Genomic DNA, 18,593 nt, shown 5'->3' with positions numbered 1-18,593 from the left:
ACTTTATAAATATATTTAATTATATAACTAATTTAGGTTGATTAAGTGATCGGTATTGGAGGTCTAAGACACAAAATAAATAAATTCTTTATAGATTCCTTCATTATTATTCTTTTTGCCCCACTTGCTTGCCACGTGGTGCTTCAGCATGTGACATTGCGTAGTGGTGTTGTTGAGTTGAGTTTTAAGTTTTACCTCTACTCCTTCAGCTTCCTCTACTGGTTATATGCTGCTGCTTCTCAGCATCATTTACTGCTTTTCTTGAGAACATGTTTCTCTTAGTTTCTGGTTTGCTGACCAATATCTTGAACAGGGTAGATTCCGCTACCTACAAAGAGATTTCACTGTTATGGGGTCTTAAAGATGAAATTGACACCCTCAAGAACTCTCTCAGAATCATCAATGCTTTCCTTGTGGATGCTGAGAACAAGCAAACACAAAATAACGGCATCATGGAGTGGCTGCAGCAGCTCAGGGATCATTTCTTCGATGCTCGTGACATCTTGGATGAGATTGAGTGTGAAGCACTCAGGAACAAGATTGTCAAGAGCCAAGGAAGCTTCAAAAGAAAGGTAAAGCGCTTCTTCTCACTCTCTAACCCTCTTGCATTTCGTATTCAGATGGCTCATAAGATCAAGGAAATTAAGAAAAAAATAGATGAATTGGCTTCTTTTAGGATGAAACTTGGTCTCTCGGAGATTCATGCAAGTAGTAGTGATGTTCATGTTCCAAAGTTGGCTTGGAGGGAGACTAAATCTTATGTTAGGCCTTCCCATGTGATTGGTAGAGATCAGGAGAAAGAGAAGATCATTGGTTTATTGACGGTTCCATCATCAGATTCTGGTAATGAGATTATTGATGTTATTCCAATTGTTGGAATTGGAGGTTTGGGGAAGACCACAATTGCACAACTAGTTTACAATGATGATAGGGTGATCGAGAATTTCTTTCCACGAATGTGGGTGTTTGTCTCTGATGATTTTGATGTTAAGAGGTTGGCATTGGAGATTCTTAAGGCTATGCATGGAATAGATATAGATGCCCATCACAATTATAGTTATGATCAGTTACAGAATTTGCTGCACGAGGGACTAGATGGGAAGAAGTTTCTGCTTGTTCTTGACGACGTTTGGAATGAAGATTATAGAGGGTGGGACGAACTGAGAAATCTGTTAGTAGGAATGCACGATGATGAAAATAACAGAATTGGTAGCAAGATTATCGTGACAACTCGTAGCGAAAAGGTTGCTTCGATCATGGGGAAAGCTTATAAACAGAACCTGCTATATCTTCCTGATGAAGATTGTCTAAAGCTATTTCTCAGGTGTGCATTTCCAGCAGGAGAGGAAAACAAGCACCCGAGGCTTGTGGAAATTGGGAAAGAGATTGTTAGAAAGTGCAAAGGGTTGCCCCTGGCAGTGGTGAGTTTAGGGTGCATGCTTCACTCAGAAAATCGAGAAAGTGTGTGGAAGAAAACTAGAGATAGTGAAATTTGGAAAATGGACCAACAAAATGATGGGATTTTGGCTGCATTGAAACTGAGCTATAACCACTTGCCATCTGAATTGAAAAGGTGTTTCTCCTATTGTTCAGTTTTTCCCAAGGGTTATGAATATAGCAATTTGGAGCTGATATCATTTTGGATGGCACATGGACTGCTACAAACCAATGACGAAGATGAAGAGGCAGAGGATCTTGGAGAGTTCTATATTCAAGAGCTAGTTTCAAAATCTTTCTTTGAAGGTGTTCCTGAAGATCAAGTAGTTGTTGATGGACTTATTTTTGAAGAACTTAAGCATCTAGGAATATCTTATTTTAAGATGCATGATCTTATTAATGACCTTGCTGTGTCTACTATGCAAAATGAAAGGGCTGCAGTAAAGTTTAATTCAACCAATGTGAGAGAAAATGTGCAGCATTTATCATTTTCTGATAGTAGAGAAGGAGTACCTAATTTTGATAATAAAAGGTTGAGTAAGGTCCAAACGATTGGATTCTGGCATGCAAGTGAAAGTGCAAGTGCAATCACTGAACCATTTCTTAGATGGGTTTTTAAGGAATTCAGGTACCTCAGGGTGTTGAATTTACAATGTTCAAATTTTCAGTTCTTGCCTGATTGTTTTAACAAGATGAAGCATTTGAGGTATCTTAATCTGAGCTATTGCCAAAGGATGGAAAAACTCCCAGATTCCATTTGCAAGCTGCAGAACTTGGAAGTTCTTAATTTGTGTAGATGTGTAGCACTTAAATACATTCCAAAGAACTTGAGGTATCTTGTGAGCCTCAGGATTTTGTGGATCACCACACAAATGAATGATTTGTCTTGTATAGGTTTTAAGACCTTCAGTTCTTTGCAAATATTGATTTTGTGGAATTGTGAAAACTTAACATTCCTTCCACATGATTTGAGACACTTGACTGCTTTGAAAAGGCTTAGTATTGAGGCTTGTCTTGAGGTGACTCATTTTGGAGATGAAGCTGAACAAGAAATTGATGACGACTATTCCTTGAAACTTGAACAATTCTCAATCAACCAACTACCAGAATTGTTAGCATTACCTAATTGGCTAAGAAGATGTTCTAAGACTCTCAGATATCTGGGCCTTTCACAGTGTCAGAGCTTAACAGCATTTCCAGAATGGTTCCCAATTCTGACATCACTTGAAACCCTTCTAATTGCTGATTGTCCAAAGTTAACACTACCACATAATATGGATAATGTTCATAACCTTCAGAACTTGAAGATATTTGGATGCCCTCAACTAGTTGAGAGATGCAAAAGAGATATAGGACCTGATTGGTGTAAAATATCTCATATCCCAAATATTGAAGTAAGTACATTTTCACTAGTACTATTTTATTTTATTATATAGATATATGCTTGCATTTATTAACTTCTTTGTCCTCTTTTTTTGAACATGCAAGCTTGAAAGCGTTTAAGACCACTATCTGATAACTTGGTGCAAGCACAATCAGAGATTGTTAAGGTGGTAGAGCATTTGAAGTTTGTAATTGCTCACATTTTCCTCCAACTTCAAATACAGATCTATGTTTCCTGTAGGAGTACAATATACCTACTCAAGTATTTCTTTTAATATTATATTTCAATTTCTTTATCTTTTTTTGTATTCACCGAAAGTTTTGTTATGAAAACAATTTGATAAGGCTGGCGCTGGCAATTGATAAAAAAAGACACTGCCACACTGGAAGCCTATCTAAAACTTTGTTATTTTACAATGTTAATTGAACAAAATTTCAATGAATATACAACCACAGGATATACATTATTGTTAATATTTAGATAAGGATTTCTGATACAAAGTGGCTGCAGCAATGTGGGTTGTTAGCAATCCGAGGAAGAAGAACAATTGAATAAAACTTGAGCATAGATAAATATTTGCTTAAAAGTTAAAACAGCAGGGATCCATGTGCTGACATCAATAATTGTAGTTCCTAACTTTGAGTTGGATAATCTTGTTTTCTCATCAACTTTTATTTTTCATATTAGAAAGATTATTCTTGGAGGTAAAGTAACTTGACTCTTGTCTCGTGAACATGGCCAGTTAAGTGCATGTATCAAAATGGCTACCACTTGTTAAGTTTGCAAAATCTAACACAAGCGGTGAAGGACACTACCTCGTGTATTTGTCAAACACGTGCATTCATGTCCAGACACATTTAAAAGAATATAACATAATAATAGTTCTTTTTTACTCATCCTGCACTTTACTATGCACATAAATAACGTTATCACCATTATTTCTCAAGTTCAAATCGTGTCATCATTTGATGAACAAGTTCTGAACTCAGCTAAGAGAAAGTCTCCCATCAAAACAAATGCAGGTATGGTACTTTGACCAAATAAGTGGCTACAATGTTGCATGAATATAATAGAGAACAATTGGTAGAATATAAAATCTTGATAATTTATTTTTTAAATGCATATGAGGGTAAATAATCTCTGGTACATTGATGATGAAACAGAAAGAGTACATAGTAGTGATGACCTTGTGAAGGATCTTGGATACTCCAAACATATAATGATGTTTACATGCTCATATTCAGTTTGAGTATTGCTCATTTCAAACGTAAATTTGTTATCAGTCCCAATCTAACTTGCAGAAAAGAAAGTCTACATTGATAACGGAAGGGAATGCTGCTGCTTTCAAGGTATATATAATATAAGCATGCAACTTCTGTGTGCCCTTAGGCATAACAAGTGCACCCATAATTGTGTATAGCTAGGTATGTGTATCCCCCATGGAAATGGGAGTTCATCTGGGTGAGTTTACTTCAATGCCAAGAGTAGAACTCTTGCATCCAAAATCCAGCTTTTGAGTTCTAATTTTACAGCTGCTGTTTTCTCTTTACACTTCTGATTGTCACACTATTGCTGAATAATTTTCTACTTTTAATCATAAGTGTATATGGATTAACTGTTTAATTTATTCTTCGTTATATCAGAAATCAAGGTTGGCAAGCCATGTTGACTCCGTTGAAAGAGAGAGAAAGGTTCTCTCTCTCTCTTCTCTCTCATTATTGGTATGTGTATATAGTGCACCTTCCTCTCACCAAGCAAATTCTGGCATTTTACAGCACCAAGATGACTTAATAGAAAAAAAATATGGTGAGGATGAAGATGACGGTGATGTTGAAGACAATACTGATGAAATAAAACCAGAGGCAGATGAGGATGCAAATGATGATCATCGAGAGGAAGCAGAGTACTTACTAGGAGATGATGGCGCAACTGCAGAGGTATTCATGTCCTTGAATTCTTCTCCAGGGAAATATTGTCATGGATATGTGCTCTTTTCTTGCTAAGAGATCAAAATTTTGACAAAGTAAACTTCGTGAGACTTGTAGTGTAGTTTCTATGACAATCTTTTGATTCTTGTTATAGCAGGGACTTCATGAAGGTCTACTCATAAAAGATGGAGATGAAGACAGCAAGCTTTCTGCTCGACATTTCAGCCATGGATATCACTTGACCGAAGGAAAGTTGAACCATGGAATGGAGGACTACATTTTTGCTCAACACAAGAAGCTCAATGGTTATGACTTGGGTTTGTATGCAATATTTGATGGTCATTCAGGTCATGATGTTGCCAAATACTTGCAAAGCCATCTATTTGAAAACATACTGAATGAGGTATATCCCTTAATCATGGGTATGTTTAATTTTAATCAAAACCATTATCTCCCTAATTTGATTTGTTGATCATGCATGGATAGCCTAGTTTCTGGAAGAAACCAGTGCATGCTGTTAAGAAAGTGTGCAAGGCTACAAATGTTGAGATCTTAGAGAATATAGCTGATTTGCGGGGAGGATCGACAGCTGTTGCAGCAATACTAATTGATGGAGTGAAGCTGCTTGTAGCCAATGTTGGCGATTCTCGAGCGATATCATGCAAAAATGGTATTGCAAAACCAATAACTGCGGATCATGAACCAGAGAAGGAGAAAGATCTTGTTGAAACCAGAGGGGGCTGTGTGTTCACAAGACCAGGTAATGTCTCGATCGCGACATAACATATTTGTTATTAGCATCAAACCTAATTTAACGCAACATTATTTTCCTGTACAAGTTCCACTATTGAATTACTAAAGTATATGATGGAATTAGGATCTATTCCAAGAGTGGACGGCCAATTAGCAATGACAAGAGCATTTGGAGATGGAAAACTGAAGGAGCACATTACTGCTGAGCCAGATGTGATGATTCGGAAGATTGATGATGACACTGACTTCATCATTTTGGCAAGTGATGGTTTGTGGAAGGTATGAGTGAATTCTTATAATTACTGAGATTTATGATGGGGAAGAGAATGCATAAAGTATCCTTTCCTCTGATGCAGGTGATGACAAATCAGGATGCTTGTGACTGTATCAAAGATGATGTTGATGATGCTAAGAAAGCAGCTAAGAAGTTGGTTAAAGAAGCCAAGTGTCTAGGAAGCTGTGATGATATTTCATGCATAGTTGTTACGTTCTAGTTGAGATGATGACAGCAGCAGACAAAGTAGAATAGTAGATTCAGATGGGTCCCCATTTTTCCACCCAAATAAGAATCTAAGTTCGACTTTCAGCATTGTTCCTTACATTTTACTTGAACTTCTGGTTTTTGATGAAGTAATATAATAGCTGTTGGTTAATTTTCATGTTTATCTAGACAATAAGAGAGGAAAAAGACCAGCAATTAAGTAGTGAAGTCAACTATGTCACAGCTAGCAACAACCAACACCAGTGCTTTAACGTTATGCAGAGTTAATTATATGAAGATCAGACCATGATATTGGACTCTAAAAATAAAATAAAAAAATTAAAAAGGAAAAGAAAAAGAAAACAAATGTTCATGAAAAACAATTATATTGTTACATTGGACTTAAACAAGAAAACAAATGTTGATGAAAACAATTCAAATTACTACATCAAAATGGCAACTACTTAGCCATGAGTGATCAAAAAGTTAGGTGTAGACTTACATAACATATATCGTGTGTAACAAATTGAGGTATCACCTCAAGTTGAAACTTGAAACCTTGCTTCTATGTCTTCAAGCCTTAGGGTAACTGCTCGCTTGTGAGCATCCAGACCTTCAACTTCAGCCATGGTTGCCACATAAGGCCCAAGTTTTCTCAAGCCTTCCTCTGTTAGAGATTGCACTGTAATGTACTTGAGGAAAGAATCCAATGAAACACCACCGTACATCCTTGCATATCCATAAGTAGGAAGCACATGGTTTGTCCCGCTTGCATAGTCACCAACACTCTCTGGTGACCACGGCCCTAAGAAGACAGAACCTGTAGTGTAGAGACAATCGTTAGAAATGTAAAATTGTCATCATACATCAAAGTTCAAGAAAAAGGAAACAATGTATCTGCTTTTGGTTTGTCTGAATTGGGTCTTAGCAAGTTTTATTTTTCTTTTAGAAGTGTTTGCATCCAGTTTCAGTTTAAGTACACACAAGATTTTTATAGGTAAAAAGTGAATATGCCAAGCTACAAAAGTCATACCTGCATTCTCAATAAAACCCTCCCACTTCTCTGCATCCTCCACATTGACAATTAGATGTTCTGGTGCATATAGGTTTGAGAAATTTATTGACTGGAGAGTGGAGATGAAAAAACAACTTTTAGTTTGGAAACCCCAATGTAGACGTTATGAAGATGTTGATGAATTGAGACATGATTAGCTTCAGGAAACTAGGAATTCGGTGGGAAAAAAAAGTAACTTCATGAGAAAAAGAATTAACGGCATTTGGTACAAAGAAAGATATGATCATGACCTCGAGCACATCACGTGCATAAACTATAAAACTGTGGGTGAGGGCTTTAGCAGCAAACTCTCCTCTTGGAAGACTCCGGCACTGCTTGTTGAGTTCTTCCTCTACGCCATTCACATTCACACCTTCACCAGCAATCACAAGAACTACTTGACTATCAGGGCTATGTTCAGCCTGAAAATTTTAAGTTACAACCGAGAATGAAGTGCCATATTAAGCAAGCACAAAGGAAATAATACTAGTTATTCACTGCTATGAATGTAAACATTTTCTAAATGCAATTATGCAAGTAGAATCATTTTAAAGCTCATCAAACCTGGGAAAGTAGATCAGCAGCAACATGACGAGGAATCGCATGCTTATCCGCAATGACCAAAACTTCTGATGGACCAGCTGGCATGTCAATTGCAACCATGGCTTCACTGTTCTGCAGAAGATTTTATGATTAAATAGTAACACAGCGGGAGATACTACAATATGTTGCTTGAAATGCAATGCATATACAGATTGAATCGTATGCAATGCATATACAAATTGAATCGTTACTTGAAGTATCATTTTTGCAGCTGTGACGTATTGATTTCCAGGGCCAAAAATTTTCTCAACCTGCAAAAGTGTTGTCACAAATTCATAATAAAATTTGTCATATCTAATAAGTAATAATGAACTTGCACTGATATAGGTTTGTTTATTTGTTTATTTATTTATTTTTGAAAGGCTGATATAGATTACGATAGAGGCAATAGATGAATCAATTGCACATAGGATAACATGAGTAATATTAATTGAAAGAAGCAAAGCTCAGTCCAATAACTACAAACAATAATCTGAATAGAAAATCTAATGAAACAAACAACACTTAGAAATTCCACCTTGGGACAAGTTTCAGTTCCCCAAGCCATGGCAGCTATAGCCTGTAATGAAGACGAATGTCATATTTATGATTGCTTCATTAAAGAAATTATAATATAAACGCATATACAAACAGCTAAATGATTAGACTAGAATCACATAACCAGACAGGCAGACACAAAAGCGGTTATGTTATCATCTTTCAAACCTGAGCTCCTCCAGCTTTGAGGATATGAGTTACCCCAGCTTTCTTGGCGCAATACAGTACCTCCTGCAAAAAATATTTCTAAAATAAATTAAAAAAAAAAACAACCACACAATTATACTTCTTGTACAATATGGAAAAGTACCTTGCATATAGTGCCATCCTGAGATGGAGGAGTTGCAAGAACAATAGTTTTACATCCAGCAATATGTGCAGGCTGATAGCAAAAACAATTAAACATCAATGATGATGATGCGGTTATAGGATAGGACATGATACCAAGAACGAATGAAATAACTATTCACTTACAACAGAAAGCATCAAAGCTGTTGATGGTAATACAGCAGTTCCTCCTGGAACATAAAGACCCACAGAATTAATACTTCTTGCAACTCGCTTGCATTGAACTCCCTGGTATTTTCAGAAGACTCAAAACAAAAATATTGGTGACACAAGCATAATTACAAAATCAAAGGACTTGGCACAAACATGATGGTGAAAATCCACAAATCAGGGGCAGTTATGCACATCTGACTAGAACCAAAATAAATCTTCCACGTATTTTGTATTCTGTATTTAATCTTTCTAGGAATATCTAGCCTTTTTCTAAAAAAAGGACACCACTAAACATATCTTTAAATAATTTATTTTCAACTGTTTAAAAAAATTGACTTAATAAAACATGGATGATCCAAAGTAAGAATAAGAATTGGAATGGCATACATACTTTCATGTTCTCAACAATTCTCTCAGGTGTCTTCTGAGCAGCATGGAATGCATATATATTGTTGTAGGCCACATCAAAAGCTTCCTTAACAGCTCCATCAAGCTGTACTCCCATAAAACCACATCAAGTTAAACAACAGAAAAAGCTGACTCTTACTCACTCAAACCAGAAAATTAGTTGCAGAATTTCAATTTCAATTCAAGAGAAATAAACAAACAAAACCTACCACTGGATCAGGCAGCTCCGACACAATTTCAACTACCTTATCCAATTTAGCCTTCTCAAATTTCAAAGTATACCTACCCGGAAAAAACAGAAGGTTCAAGTTTTGATGCATCATGACTAAAATCTTAAGCCATAAAAAAAAAAAACAAAAAAAATAGAGAAGCACAAACTCTTTAACAGCAGCATCGCCTCTTGTGCGAACGTCATCAACAATGGGGTTTACCTGCGAATTTGCAAAGCGCGAGAATGTGAAAATAAGGATGCATTGAAGAACAGGGGAGGATTGAAGAGAGAACACTGACCACAGAGAAAACAGAAGAGAAATCGATACGAGGGCGAGCTTTGAGACCTTGAAGCTCAGAATCACTCAGCTCCGACAACCTATACGACTTCATCTTCACCTAAATACAGTTGCAGCTACTGCGCGGTACTGGTCAACGACGTGGAAATGGAATACGGATACGGATACGGATACGTGTACTCCTCCGATACTTAAAAGAGAAGCGCTTGACTGTTGTTACTTGTTAGTTAATACTTAACAGTATCTTCTAACACGAACGCTGTGAGTGCAATGGAATGAAGAACGCTTAGAGAGAGGGTTTCTTCTTCTACGGTTAGTGTCGTGTTGTTTTGTCACGCGCCGTCGCCGCCGCGTTGGCCCAGATGTGTTGTGGGCTCACCAAAATTGAACGAGAAACTACGTTGGGCCAAAAAATGAAAAAGAAAAAAAAAGAGAGTTAGAGCTTAGAAGTACAGAACAGAAGTTTGGCAGGTAAAAGATTTCACTTGGAAATACCAATAAGAGAGTAAAAAATAGAACTAATAAGAGAGCAAATAAAGAATCAATAGTCTAAACGATTGTAATCTTAATGATTAGATGATATAAAATCAACATTCAATATTAAAAAGTATTTATTATCATTGTTATTTTTATTTTTATTTCTTGTGTAAAAAAATTGTATTTTTTGAGTTAAAATCAACATTCAATATTAAAAAGTATTTATTATCATTGTTATTTTAATTTTTATCTCGTGTAAAAAATTGTATTTTTTGAGTTATTTATCCCAACACTACAACTTTAAAATAAGTATTTCTATACCTAAAAATTCAAATACAAAATAACTTATTTATAAAGTGCTATTAATAAAAAACTTTATGTTTTAACTTCTTTTTTCAAAAAAACTAATTTAAATTGTTTATTCAAACAGGCCTAAGTGGCATGTCTTTTCCTTCCATTCTAGTATTGTTATCCTTAAATTTCCTTAAATCTAGCAGGGTCACCTTTTATTATATTCATTTCCCAAGAATATCTCATAAAGGAATTGTAAAAATGATCCAATAAAATCTGCCCTTCTTTAAAGCTCTTAATCGCCCTGCCCTTCTCCAAAAATCATTCTGTTGTTTCTCTACTTCACTAAAAAAGGATTCTTGAGTACCTAAAAGAACTGTACAATTCAGTCTAAACAATTATTCGTTCTTCCTATTGCATACCCATTCCCATATTTTATTATACTGGTGATCCATATCAGCATCCTTGAAGCCATCTTCAAGACTCCATTCCCTTTTAAAGACTGCAATTTGGGAAGCAAAACCAGGTTCAATATCAGCAGAACCACCAACTCCACTGATCTCCACATTGTAATTGTGCTGTGCAGCCAAGCCGGATGCCCATTTTCCGAACTGTTCTCTGGTCCACTCAAATTTGTGGTCATGGTTGCGAAATTTACATGATTGTAACAGGGTTTTCTCACCCGATTCCTCATATTGCTCTTGGGCTGCCAGATTGGATCTCTGGAGCACCACATTGTACTCATAATTTGGCGTAGAAACAATGAGAATCCTTGGACAAAAATAACTCAATGCCACATCCCCGAATAGGCATGCTTCATCTTCATCCATATGCTCTATCACCTACATAGAGAATAATCTGAATAATGCTGCTGAGCAAATATTCTGGCGCAGCTAAGGGCAAGACAGAAAATATATAAAAAGCTTCGAGTAATATACACTAGAAACCTATTCTATAGAACTTGAACTAGGACTCCCCTTCTATAACAAGACAGATCTTACATTTATACCCAAATAAAAAACCTGAAGTCGGCAATAGTGGAATATAGCTATAGCGGACAAGTACCTCCAAACAAGTGCCAATATCAAATCCTTGCAACCTGGAACCAAATTTTGTAATTGAACCTTCATAGAGAATTAATGATTTGATACTAGTCAACTGCACACCACTGTCCGAGTTTGTGACCAACTTCGAATGAAGTACCTGCAGACACACACAATCCAAACAGTGTTTTACTAATAGAATTCACATTATACATGGACAAAATCCTAATTCTATTTTACTTTACACAGAATACCCTTCAAGATCATATTGATTAACTTAGCATCCAACATAAAATTCAATTGCATAAACAATATTTCCATACTGGACAGAAGACGAAGTCAACAACTTTATGCCAAAAACATCACCCTCCAATATTAAAATATTTCCATCTACAAAAAAGGAGCATCTGGTTGTTTCTATTCAAAAGAGAAAAATAAAAAATCCCAGGGTATCGCCTCATCCATTAGGCATCAGATGAGAAACACATCTAAGCAAGAACTCCCCTCCCTTCCATACACATAAATTTCTATATGGGACCAAAAAACTCATGCTTAACGAAACCAAGCCCTTTCCATTTGGACCAACATGTAGTTGGTAATAGTTCTCTAAAAATGATGGAAATGATAATATATTCTCTATTCTGAAAAAAAAGTTACAAGAACAAATATGAACATAGGATAGGTGAAGAAATGTGAACAACATATATTTTCTTACTTCAGGATATGTGATCATGTGCAGACAAGTCTCGTGGTACCATAACTTAAAAAAAAAAAAAAAGTCTTTCTTGTACATAGAAATAAGTTAAAAACCCAGGTACTCTACACAAAAATAAGTTTGATATGAAATTGCTTGTGACCTTTGCAGCACGGGTCAGACCCTTCGGTGAAATATCAACACCGACAATTTTCTCCAAAGAAGTTTGATACTTCAACAATGCTTCCAACAAGCTTCCAGATCCACATCCAAAATCAATCTGCAATGTCCCCTTGAACGTCAAATTAACAACTCAGGTTAACATAAGAAAACAGTGCAGACAAGATTTTCCTTACCAAAGTAGTAGCATGGGATTCTATAATGTGTCGAACTGCAAATTCCACCCGTTGCTTTGAAAGTGAAGGGTTAAAAAGAGCCTGTTCCATCCTTTCCTCCAAAGGCTCTGCTACCTTGGTCAAATTTATTTCATATTCTAAGCAGCAGCCTTCTGATAAACAAGAATATCAGCAGAAATTTATTACAAGCTGATCAACATTCAACAAACATGATTCACAAGAGAAAGTAACTCACTAGAAGATAACAAGGACTGCATTTCGACTGAATCACTTGCTGAAGCAAAAATCAAATCAGAAGTGAATATGCTTGTAGTGAAGTAAGCAGACTGACCAACAGACATCTGCATCACAACCTCCTCCACATAGGAAATTACAGCACCAACTCCCACCTCAAACTCAAAGTTGTTTGTGACTTCAATAACTTTTTTAATATTCTCACCCTCCACAACCAAAGAAACTGAGTAACTTATACAAGATAAAGATCCATTGCATGGACAGACACCAGAGTCTGGACCTTCAATCTTTAACAAGCACACTCCTTTTACTGGCGTGGTACATGATGAATTTATACCCAGTGATTGATTAAGCTGCTGACAATTTTGAATTGAATGATAGTGTGAAATCTCTCTGAAAAAGTTCTCAGAAAAAATCTGGATGCCGAAGATGTCAGCAGTCTCATAAAGTGGTTCAAATGGAACAATTGTATTATTAAAATTATTGTTCAGCCACACTAGAAGTTTCAATGAAGCATTCTGAATGGCATCATTCTGCTTTTTAAAACAATCCTTTGGGAAACACTTAATTATCAAATTCTCACACCTAGAAAGTAATTTTACTTCACACTGAAACATCTCTGTATCTGATTGCATTGGTCTTGAAGTTGTAGGGGCCCCATTGACACATCCAATCACATCTCTGCCCAGGTCTGCAACTTTCAAATTTGATCCACACGATTCAGTTGGTTCTTTTGAAGCAGGGCTTATAATGGAGAATAGAGGTTCAGATAGACGGTGCTGACGGCAAAAATTACAAAGTATATCCCTGGGAAACGAACCCCTCCAATTTACCCTTGTGGTGAACCTTGAAGGTAACTCTGATGCGAGCAAAGCCTCTCTGGATAGTTTATAAATCCCACCTGGGGTCTTCCCTATAAGCATCCTGTATATAATCGAGGAATCATTAATCGATGCAAGCTTAGGCAAATTTGTACAAGAAACGTGACAAAGGATATTTATCAAACAAAAAATTGACACAGATTTCATGTGACCAACAAAAGGGAAACAAAATGGTTATCGCCATTGTCCACATGTTAACCCAGAATCGGAAACAAGAAAATAAACTGGCCACCTAGAGCCTATATTAATTAGACAGAATGATGTGCAGTAAGTTTGTGGGAATGCATATAAAGGTAGACAGAATTATAGGCATTTTAAGCATTATGCTAGGATATGTAGAAATCCTTATGGATATAGTTTCAAGTTATAAGATATGTGATAAAAACATACAAAGGAAAAAGAATTTCACTGCACTCGGATGAGAAAAGGGGGGGGGGTGGAGAAGAAGAAGAAGGGGAAAAAAATTACTTCAGGCACTTCAGTTAAACAATTCACTAAATGATGTGAATTTAAAGAGACCTGTAATATGACTGAACTGCTACATCTTCATAGAAAAGATCTCTACATTTCCACGTATATCCAATAGATGCTAATATTGCATCACCAGCTATATCATGACCAGACAAGTAACTTGCCCTTAAATTTGAAGGTCCATCAAGACGAAGGCCGTCTTTTCCATTTGGCAATTTAGAAGATGGATCCAGTATATAAGATTTTGGAGCAGCAAAGAACAGCCTTGTCTCGGAAGAAGCTTTACCCAAATTCCTGTCAAGTCAATAATATATTAGAAAGCAACCATCTAAATTATGATATGCACCTTTCAATTACATTTCACCTTGAAATCAAAACATTGGAGGCATCTTCAAGACCAAGTTCATTTGCAATTATATTAAGATAGTACTCTTTTGAGGAAATATGAAGAGTCACTGCTTCAACATATTTTTCCTCTGAACTAGGAATGCGTACAGCAGCAACCTGAATGGGTTCTTGCAAACCGTCTTGTTTCAATAATGAATCTACAATATCTTCAGGATATGGACTTTGCTTTCTAATCCAGGGATGTTGTTCAGCAGTAGCAATAAATCCAGATAACTTTGTAGTGGCCTTGATTATGTATGACATAACCAAAAATGGATTTGACTCCACCTCAGGATCAATATATTTACACAAGCTACCAAGCTTTGCATCATAGACAGCAAGGACAGAAACAGGAAGTGATCCACAAAGATCACCTTTCCTCTGTAAAATTGCTCCAATGTGACCACTGAGCGGGTGGAGAGATGAAAGAAACTGTATAAGTGTCAGATGACAAAGAAGGGCGTCAGAATGAAATGAAAATCACTGATAGTTTCTTTTGTCTAATTTTCATCATGATGGCCAACCAAAATAATTGTAAAATCTTACCAAAAGTTAACCAAGCGATGAGACAAAATTGGCCATAAATAAAGTAGAAATTAAAGAATAGACAATTACAAAAACTTTTGGAGATAAGATCCATCCTAAAAGAATTTTTTTTTACTTGAAATAAGCAATTTAGTAAGGAAGGGATGTAAGAAAAGAACGTTCTATTTCACCATCCATCATTTTACATTTTAAAATTTCAAGGTCTTAAGCTTTATACGGATAGAGGGCAATGAATACATATAGAAATAGCATACAAAATTCTTCGCAGTTCACTACAATAAACGTAAATATTCAATAACTTGAATTCTCAAGGAATTAGAACCTCTAAATGCAAAAAACAAAAAGAAATTAATAAAATAATAAACAAATAAATAAGGTTGATCAATTGGCTGTTAAAAAAATGCAACTAAATAAACCAAAAGTAATTCAATGCAAAAAACTGAAGTGACCACAGTGATGACCATAACTATTTTTCATAATTAATTCATGCTCATACCTACTTTTAATTATGAAAAATAGTTATGGTCATCACTGTGGTCACTTCAGTATGCTTAAAAATGCTCAAATTCAAATAGATTACCTACATTTTCTGAAAACAAATAGTTAATTCGAGCAACAATGCTGTCCCATGCTTCTTCTGGAGTGGGGTCATCGGTATCAACACGGATGCCAAGCTGCAGTAGAGCAATTGACAGTTGTGAAAGTTAAACTGCCACAATCCTTCAGTACAAAGGTAAAAGAATAAAATAGCAGATACTAGCTCAATACAAAGAATAGATTCAAATAAATTGTAGCTTCAAAATAAGTATTAGGAAATCCTTCATGTCCTATCCATAGTATTTTCAAGAGAATATCATATGAAAGAAACAATGATAATACCTCTAAATCTCTATTACAATACATTGTCAAAAATAATGAAAGAAATATTCCAGGATCCAGTTAAAGACACCCATCTATCAAATTTCTTACAAATAACATTCTAGTTTAAACCACCTGGCACCTGGACATGACAAATCGAGAAGAATATAGATAAACACACAGTTAGAAAATGTATATTATAGCATCATAACATCTTACTACAATCCTAAAAAGGCAATCACGAAGTGAAAGTGGAATAATTCACCACACAGGTATTACAGTATTACTAAGAAAACAATCTCAAGAGTGTTTGGCATTGACATTTCCAAATTTTCTTTGTTAGTGTGTGTGTGTGAGAGAGAGAGGGAGGGAGGAAAAAAAGGAATTTTGGGGGGGGGGGGGGGGTACATCTTCCTCCCAGCTTAGAAAGAAGATAGAAGCAAGACAAATCTAACTTAAAAAAGAGAAAAGCACAATTATTTATTGAAATTATATATTTTGCACACTAACTGGAACTAAGTGATACCTTCTGTATGGCCAACTCTGCTGCAGATTGCTCTGCATCCTTCTTTTTCTTAAAGATCCCTGACACCACAAGAAGTTCTGGAAGTTGCAAGGAGCAACGATAAACGCAGGGTCTTTTCTGTGGTATACTTAATCCCGGACAATCATTTTCATCAGACTCCTTAACTTCCTCTACAGTGTAGCAAGCCTTAGTGCCAAATTTTTGGTGTATTATAGTTTTAGGCGTAACAATTGCCTTCTTCGGTGCAACACCAGTAAATTCTTTGGTCTCCATGAAAAAGATCAGGGCATCCTCTATCCTTGAAAACCAAATATTAAAAAAATATATATATTTGATCAGCCAAGAACTAGTCTTTATTCTACATACTCGAAATTCAAGTATTCAACATCGAAAATCAACAGTTAACTACTTCTAAAGTTGCTACTGGCACAAAATCTGGATTGTACACATAACAAATGACAACTACCCATTCCTTTTCCCATTTTCTTGGAAGGTGAGTAAAATGTTGAAGAGAAGCATGAGTAGAACGCAATAGATTATAACAACCTCCAGCATTAGAAGAAGAAGAAAAAAGAAAATCAAACCCTCATTTACCAGTACGATAAAGAAAATAATAAGAATGATAAAGCGTGGTTTTGCAGGGGCGAATTGCGGAAACGCATTCTAGCATCGGGAATTAGCTATTTCCGAGAGAATGATGATGATGATGACGATGATGATGATGGTAAAAAAGAATCATGAATACATAGAGAGAGGATTGTAGCGAAAGAAAGATTAAGTGAAAGAGAGTGAGAGTATGAAACAAACCTTCGTTGAGAGGCTTGGAGATGAGAGAAGTGAAAACGGGGGAAATTGATTTTGCGAAAGAAATTGCAAGAGAATGTAGCGAATGTAATTGTGATTCTGAATGTAATAGCAAGTGCAATGCAAGAACTAAGAACGCAAAGGTTTTAGAGCGGGTTTTGGAGGTTAAAAATATCCTTCACCTCAAAGGTCATGCCCCTTTCAACCTTATTAACTTCTTCGCTAAGTTCACAGTCACACAGGTCTTTGAGTCTTTCTCTTTCTTTCTTTCTTTTTTTTTCTTTTTCTTTTTCTTTTTCTTTTTGGTATTTTTTTTTTATTTAAATATAAGCCTTACAAAAAAAAAGTTTAAAAAAAAAGGGTTGCGGCTTCCTCTAAATTCCAGGGCAGAACTCTCGTCTGAATTTCTTACACTAATTCTCTATGATCACCTTATCGTGTAGAATTATATAAATACAAATTTAACATTAAGCCAGGTTTCATAAACAATAATAATAATAATAAAAAGTAGATGTCTAAACATAATATCCAAGACTAATGTGCAGATAAATTTTTCCTAAACAAGTGCTTATTTGAAGACTCTTGGAATAAAATTCTCTCTGGAAATGAATTGAAATTCTGTTTTATCAAAAAATAGAATAAATTCCAATTCTAATGCCCGCAGATAAAATGTATACTTCCCAAATACAAGTCTCACAAATCACAATTCCCATTTATTTATTTTAACTAGTATATGTATCATATTCTATATGGGATAATAATTGTTCTGGGATTATTTGAAACAGTGATTTAGACCTTAATGTGAGGTTCAAATTCTTTTTAAGGTAACGTTCAATTTATGTTAGTGTCGAGGTGACCAGGGATGGATCCAGAAATAATATTATGGGGGCCAATAATACATATAATATTAAAAATTATGTAAAAAAATAATATAATATAAGATGTATTATAAAAATATACCGATAGAGAATATATTTTAAAATATAAAAATATGTGTATACTTTTTATTAACGAAGTAGTCGATTCTTCGTATCATAAAATTCACCAATAATAGAATTTGTGTCAAATTTTTTAGTAATTTTCTTTTCAATATAATTAAAAGACAATTAGCAAGAAATTCATCTTTTATTTTATTTCTAAGTTATTTTTCACAATATTCATAGTTAAAAAAGATCTCTTAATTGTAGTAGTTGAAATAGAGAGAATTAATATTAAATGAATAAAAAAAGACAACCACAAAAAAAAAGAATTCACTTTATGAGATTTGAAAATTTTTATTTAATTAAAAAATATTAGTAATAATATCTTTTTCAGATTTCTTTAATATTGTTACTTACTTTTTAAATATTAAAAATTATTAATATTTAAATTAAACTGGACTTTTATTTATACTAGACTAAATACTAAATAATTTTTTTTAAAAAAAATTA

General features: G+C 35.2%; 3 protein-coding genes across 16 annotated transcripts; 1 reads left to right on the top strand and 2 right to left on the bottom strand.

Annotated features, from left to right (window-relative positions):
- Nucleotides 1-144: 144 nt before the first annotated feature.
- Nucleotides 145-6,155, top strand: LOC112792355 (probable protein phosphatase 2C 39). Of its 7 annotated transcripts, none has more exons than XM_029297316.2 (8): nucleotides 3,737-3,843; nucleotides 4,123-4,170; nucleotides 4,465-4,512; nucleotides 4,597-4,758; nucleotides 4,904-5,152; nucleotides 5,236-5,509; nucleotides 5,627-5,781; nucleotides 5,859-6,155. In XM_029297316.2, the coding sequence occupies exons 1-8, from the start codon at nucleotides 3,838-3,840 to the stop codon at nucleotides 5,994-5,996; spliced, it is 1,080 nt and encodes a 359-aa protein (XP_029153149.1). In that variant the 5' UTR covers nucleotides 3,737-3,837; the 3' UTR covers nucleotides 5,997-6,155. The 7 variants fall into 7 exon arrangements, with proteins under 7 accessions (XP_029153143.1, XP_072069390.1, XP_025691339.1 ...); XM_029297315.2 differs by having other exon boundaries at nucleotides 3,773-3,843; nucleotides 4,105-4,170; XM_072213289.1 differs by lacking the exons at nucleotides 3,737-3,843; nucleotides 4,123-4,170 and adding an exon at nucleotides 205-572 and having other exon boundaries at nucleotides 4,907-5,152.
- Nucleotides 6,156-6,350: 195 nt separating this feature from the next.
- Nucleotides 6,351-10,082, bottom strand: LOC112792356 (histidinol dehydrogenase, chloroplastic). The gene is made up of 13 exons (XM_025835561.3): nucleotides 9,597-10,082; nucleotides 9,465-9,517; nucleotides 9,296-9,368; nucleotides 9,070-9,171; nucleotides 8,652-8,753; nucleotides 8,488-8,559; nucleotides 8,346-8,408; nucleotides 8,158-8,199; nucleotides 7,832-7,891; nucleotides 7,602-7,712; nucleotides 7,289-7,459; nucleotides 7,017-7,107; nucleotides 6,351-6,803 (listed from the first exon to the last, which is right to left on the bottom strand). The coding sequence occupies exons 1-13, from the start codon at nucleotides 9,687-9,689 to the stop codon at nucleotides 6,523-6,525; spliced, it is 1,314 nt and encodes a 437-aa protein (XP_025691346.1). The 5' UTR covers nucleotides 9,690-10,082; the 3' UTR covers nucleotides 6,351-6,522.
- A 469-nt stretch (nucleotides 10,083-10,551) lies between these two features.
- On the bottom strand, nucleotides 10,552-17,460 carry LOC112792353 (small RNA 2'-O-methyltransferase). 8 transcript variants are annotated; one of them, XM_025835546.3, is made up of 10 exons: nucleotides 17,167-17,460; nucleotides 16,360-16,657; nucleotides 15,560-15,649; nucleotides 14,407-14,861; nucleotides 14,091-14,336; nucleotides 12,692-13,614; nucleotides 12,457-12,608; nucleotides 12,264-12,380; nucleotides 11,429-11,566; nucleotides 10,552-11,205 (listed from the first exon to the last, which is right to left on the bottom strand). In XM_025835546.3, the coding sequence occupies exons 2-10, from the start codon at nucleotides 16,630-16,632 to the stop codon at nucleotides 10,762-10,764; spliced, it is 2,838 nt and encodes a 945-aa protein (XP_025691331.1). In that variant the 5' UTR covers nucleotides 16,633-16,657; nucleotides 17,167-17,460; the 3' UTR covers nucleotides 10,552-10,761. The 8 variants fall into 8 exon arrangements, with proteins under 8 accessions (XP_025691331.1, XP_025691333.1, XP_025691332.1 ...); XM_025835548.3 differs by having other exon boundaries at nucleotides 12,457-12,605; nucleotides 17,167-17,401; XM_025835547.3 differs by having other exon boundaries at nucleotides 16,360-16,652; nucleotides 17,167-17,401.
- Nucleotides 17,461-18,593: the final 1,133 nt, after the last annotated feature.

This window comes from Arachis hypogaea, chromosome 13 (genome assembly GCF_003086295.3).
Source record: "Arachis hypogaea cultivar Tifrunner chromosome 13, arahy.Tifrunner.gnm2.J5K5, whole genome shotgun sequence".
Taxonomy (NCBI): Eukaryota; Viridiplantae; Streptophyta; class Magnoliopsida; order Fabales; family Fabaceae; genus Arachis; species Arachis hypogaea.
The sequence above is the reverse complement of the archived record's forward strand: the minus strand, read 5'-3'. Positions and strand labels throughout refer to the sequence as shown.

What these genes read in the sequence shown, in the direction of transcription:
- LOC112792353 (XM_025835546.3), bottom strand. Translation starts at nt 16,632, where the DNA reads ATGGAGACCAAAGAATTTACTGGTGTTGCACCGAAGAAGGCAATTGTT. An exon ending in CAGAGTTGGCCATACAGAAG is followed by an intron (nt 15,650 to 16,359) that starts GTATCACTTAGT and finishes GCTCTACTGCAG; the next exon opens with CTTGGCATCCGTGTTGATAC. An exon ending in ACTATTTGTTTTCAGAAAAT is followed by an intron (nt 14,862 to 15,559) that starts GTAGGTAATCTA and finishes ACACTTATACAG; the next exon opens with TTTCTTTCATCTCTCCACCC.
- LOC112792356 (XM_025835561.3), bottom strand. Translation starts at nt 9,689, where the DNA reads ATGAAGTCGTATAGGTTGTCGGAGCTGAGTGATTCTGAGCTTCAAGGT. An exon ending in GAACTGAAACTTGTCCCAAG is followed by an intron (nt 7,892 to 8,157) that starts GTGGAATTTCTA and finishes ACACTTTTGCAG; the next exon opens with GTTGAGAAAATTTTTGGCCC. An exon ending in ATGCACGTGATGTGCTCGAG is followed by an intron (nt 7,108 to 7,288) that starts GTCATGATCATA and finishes TCCACTCTCCAG; the next exon opens with TCAATAAATTTCTCAAACCT.
- LOC112792355 (XM_029297310.2), top strand. Translation starts at nt 270, where the DNA reads ATGTTTCTCTTAGTTTCTGGTTTGCTGACCAATATCTTGAACAGGGTA.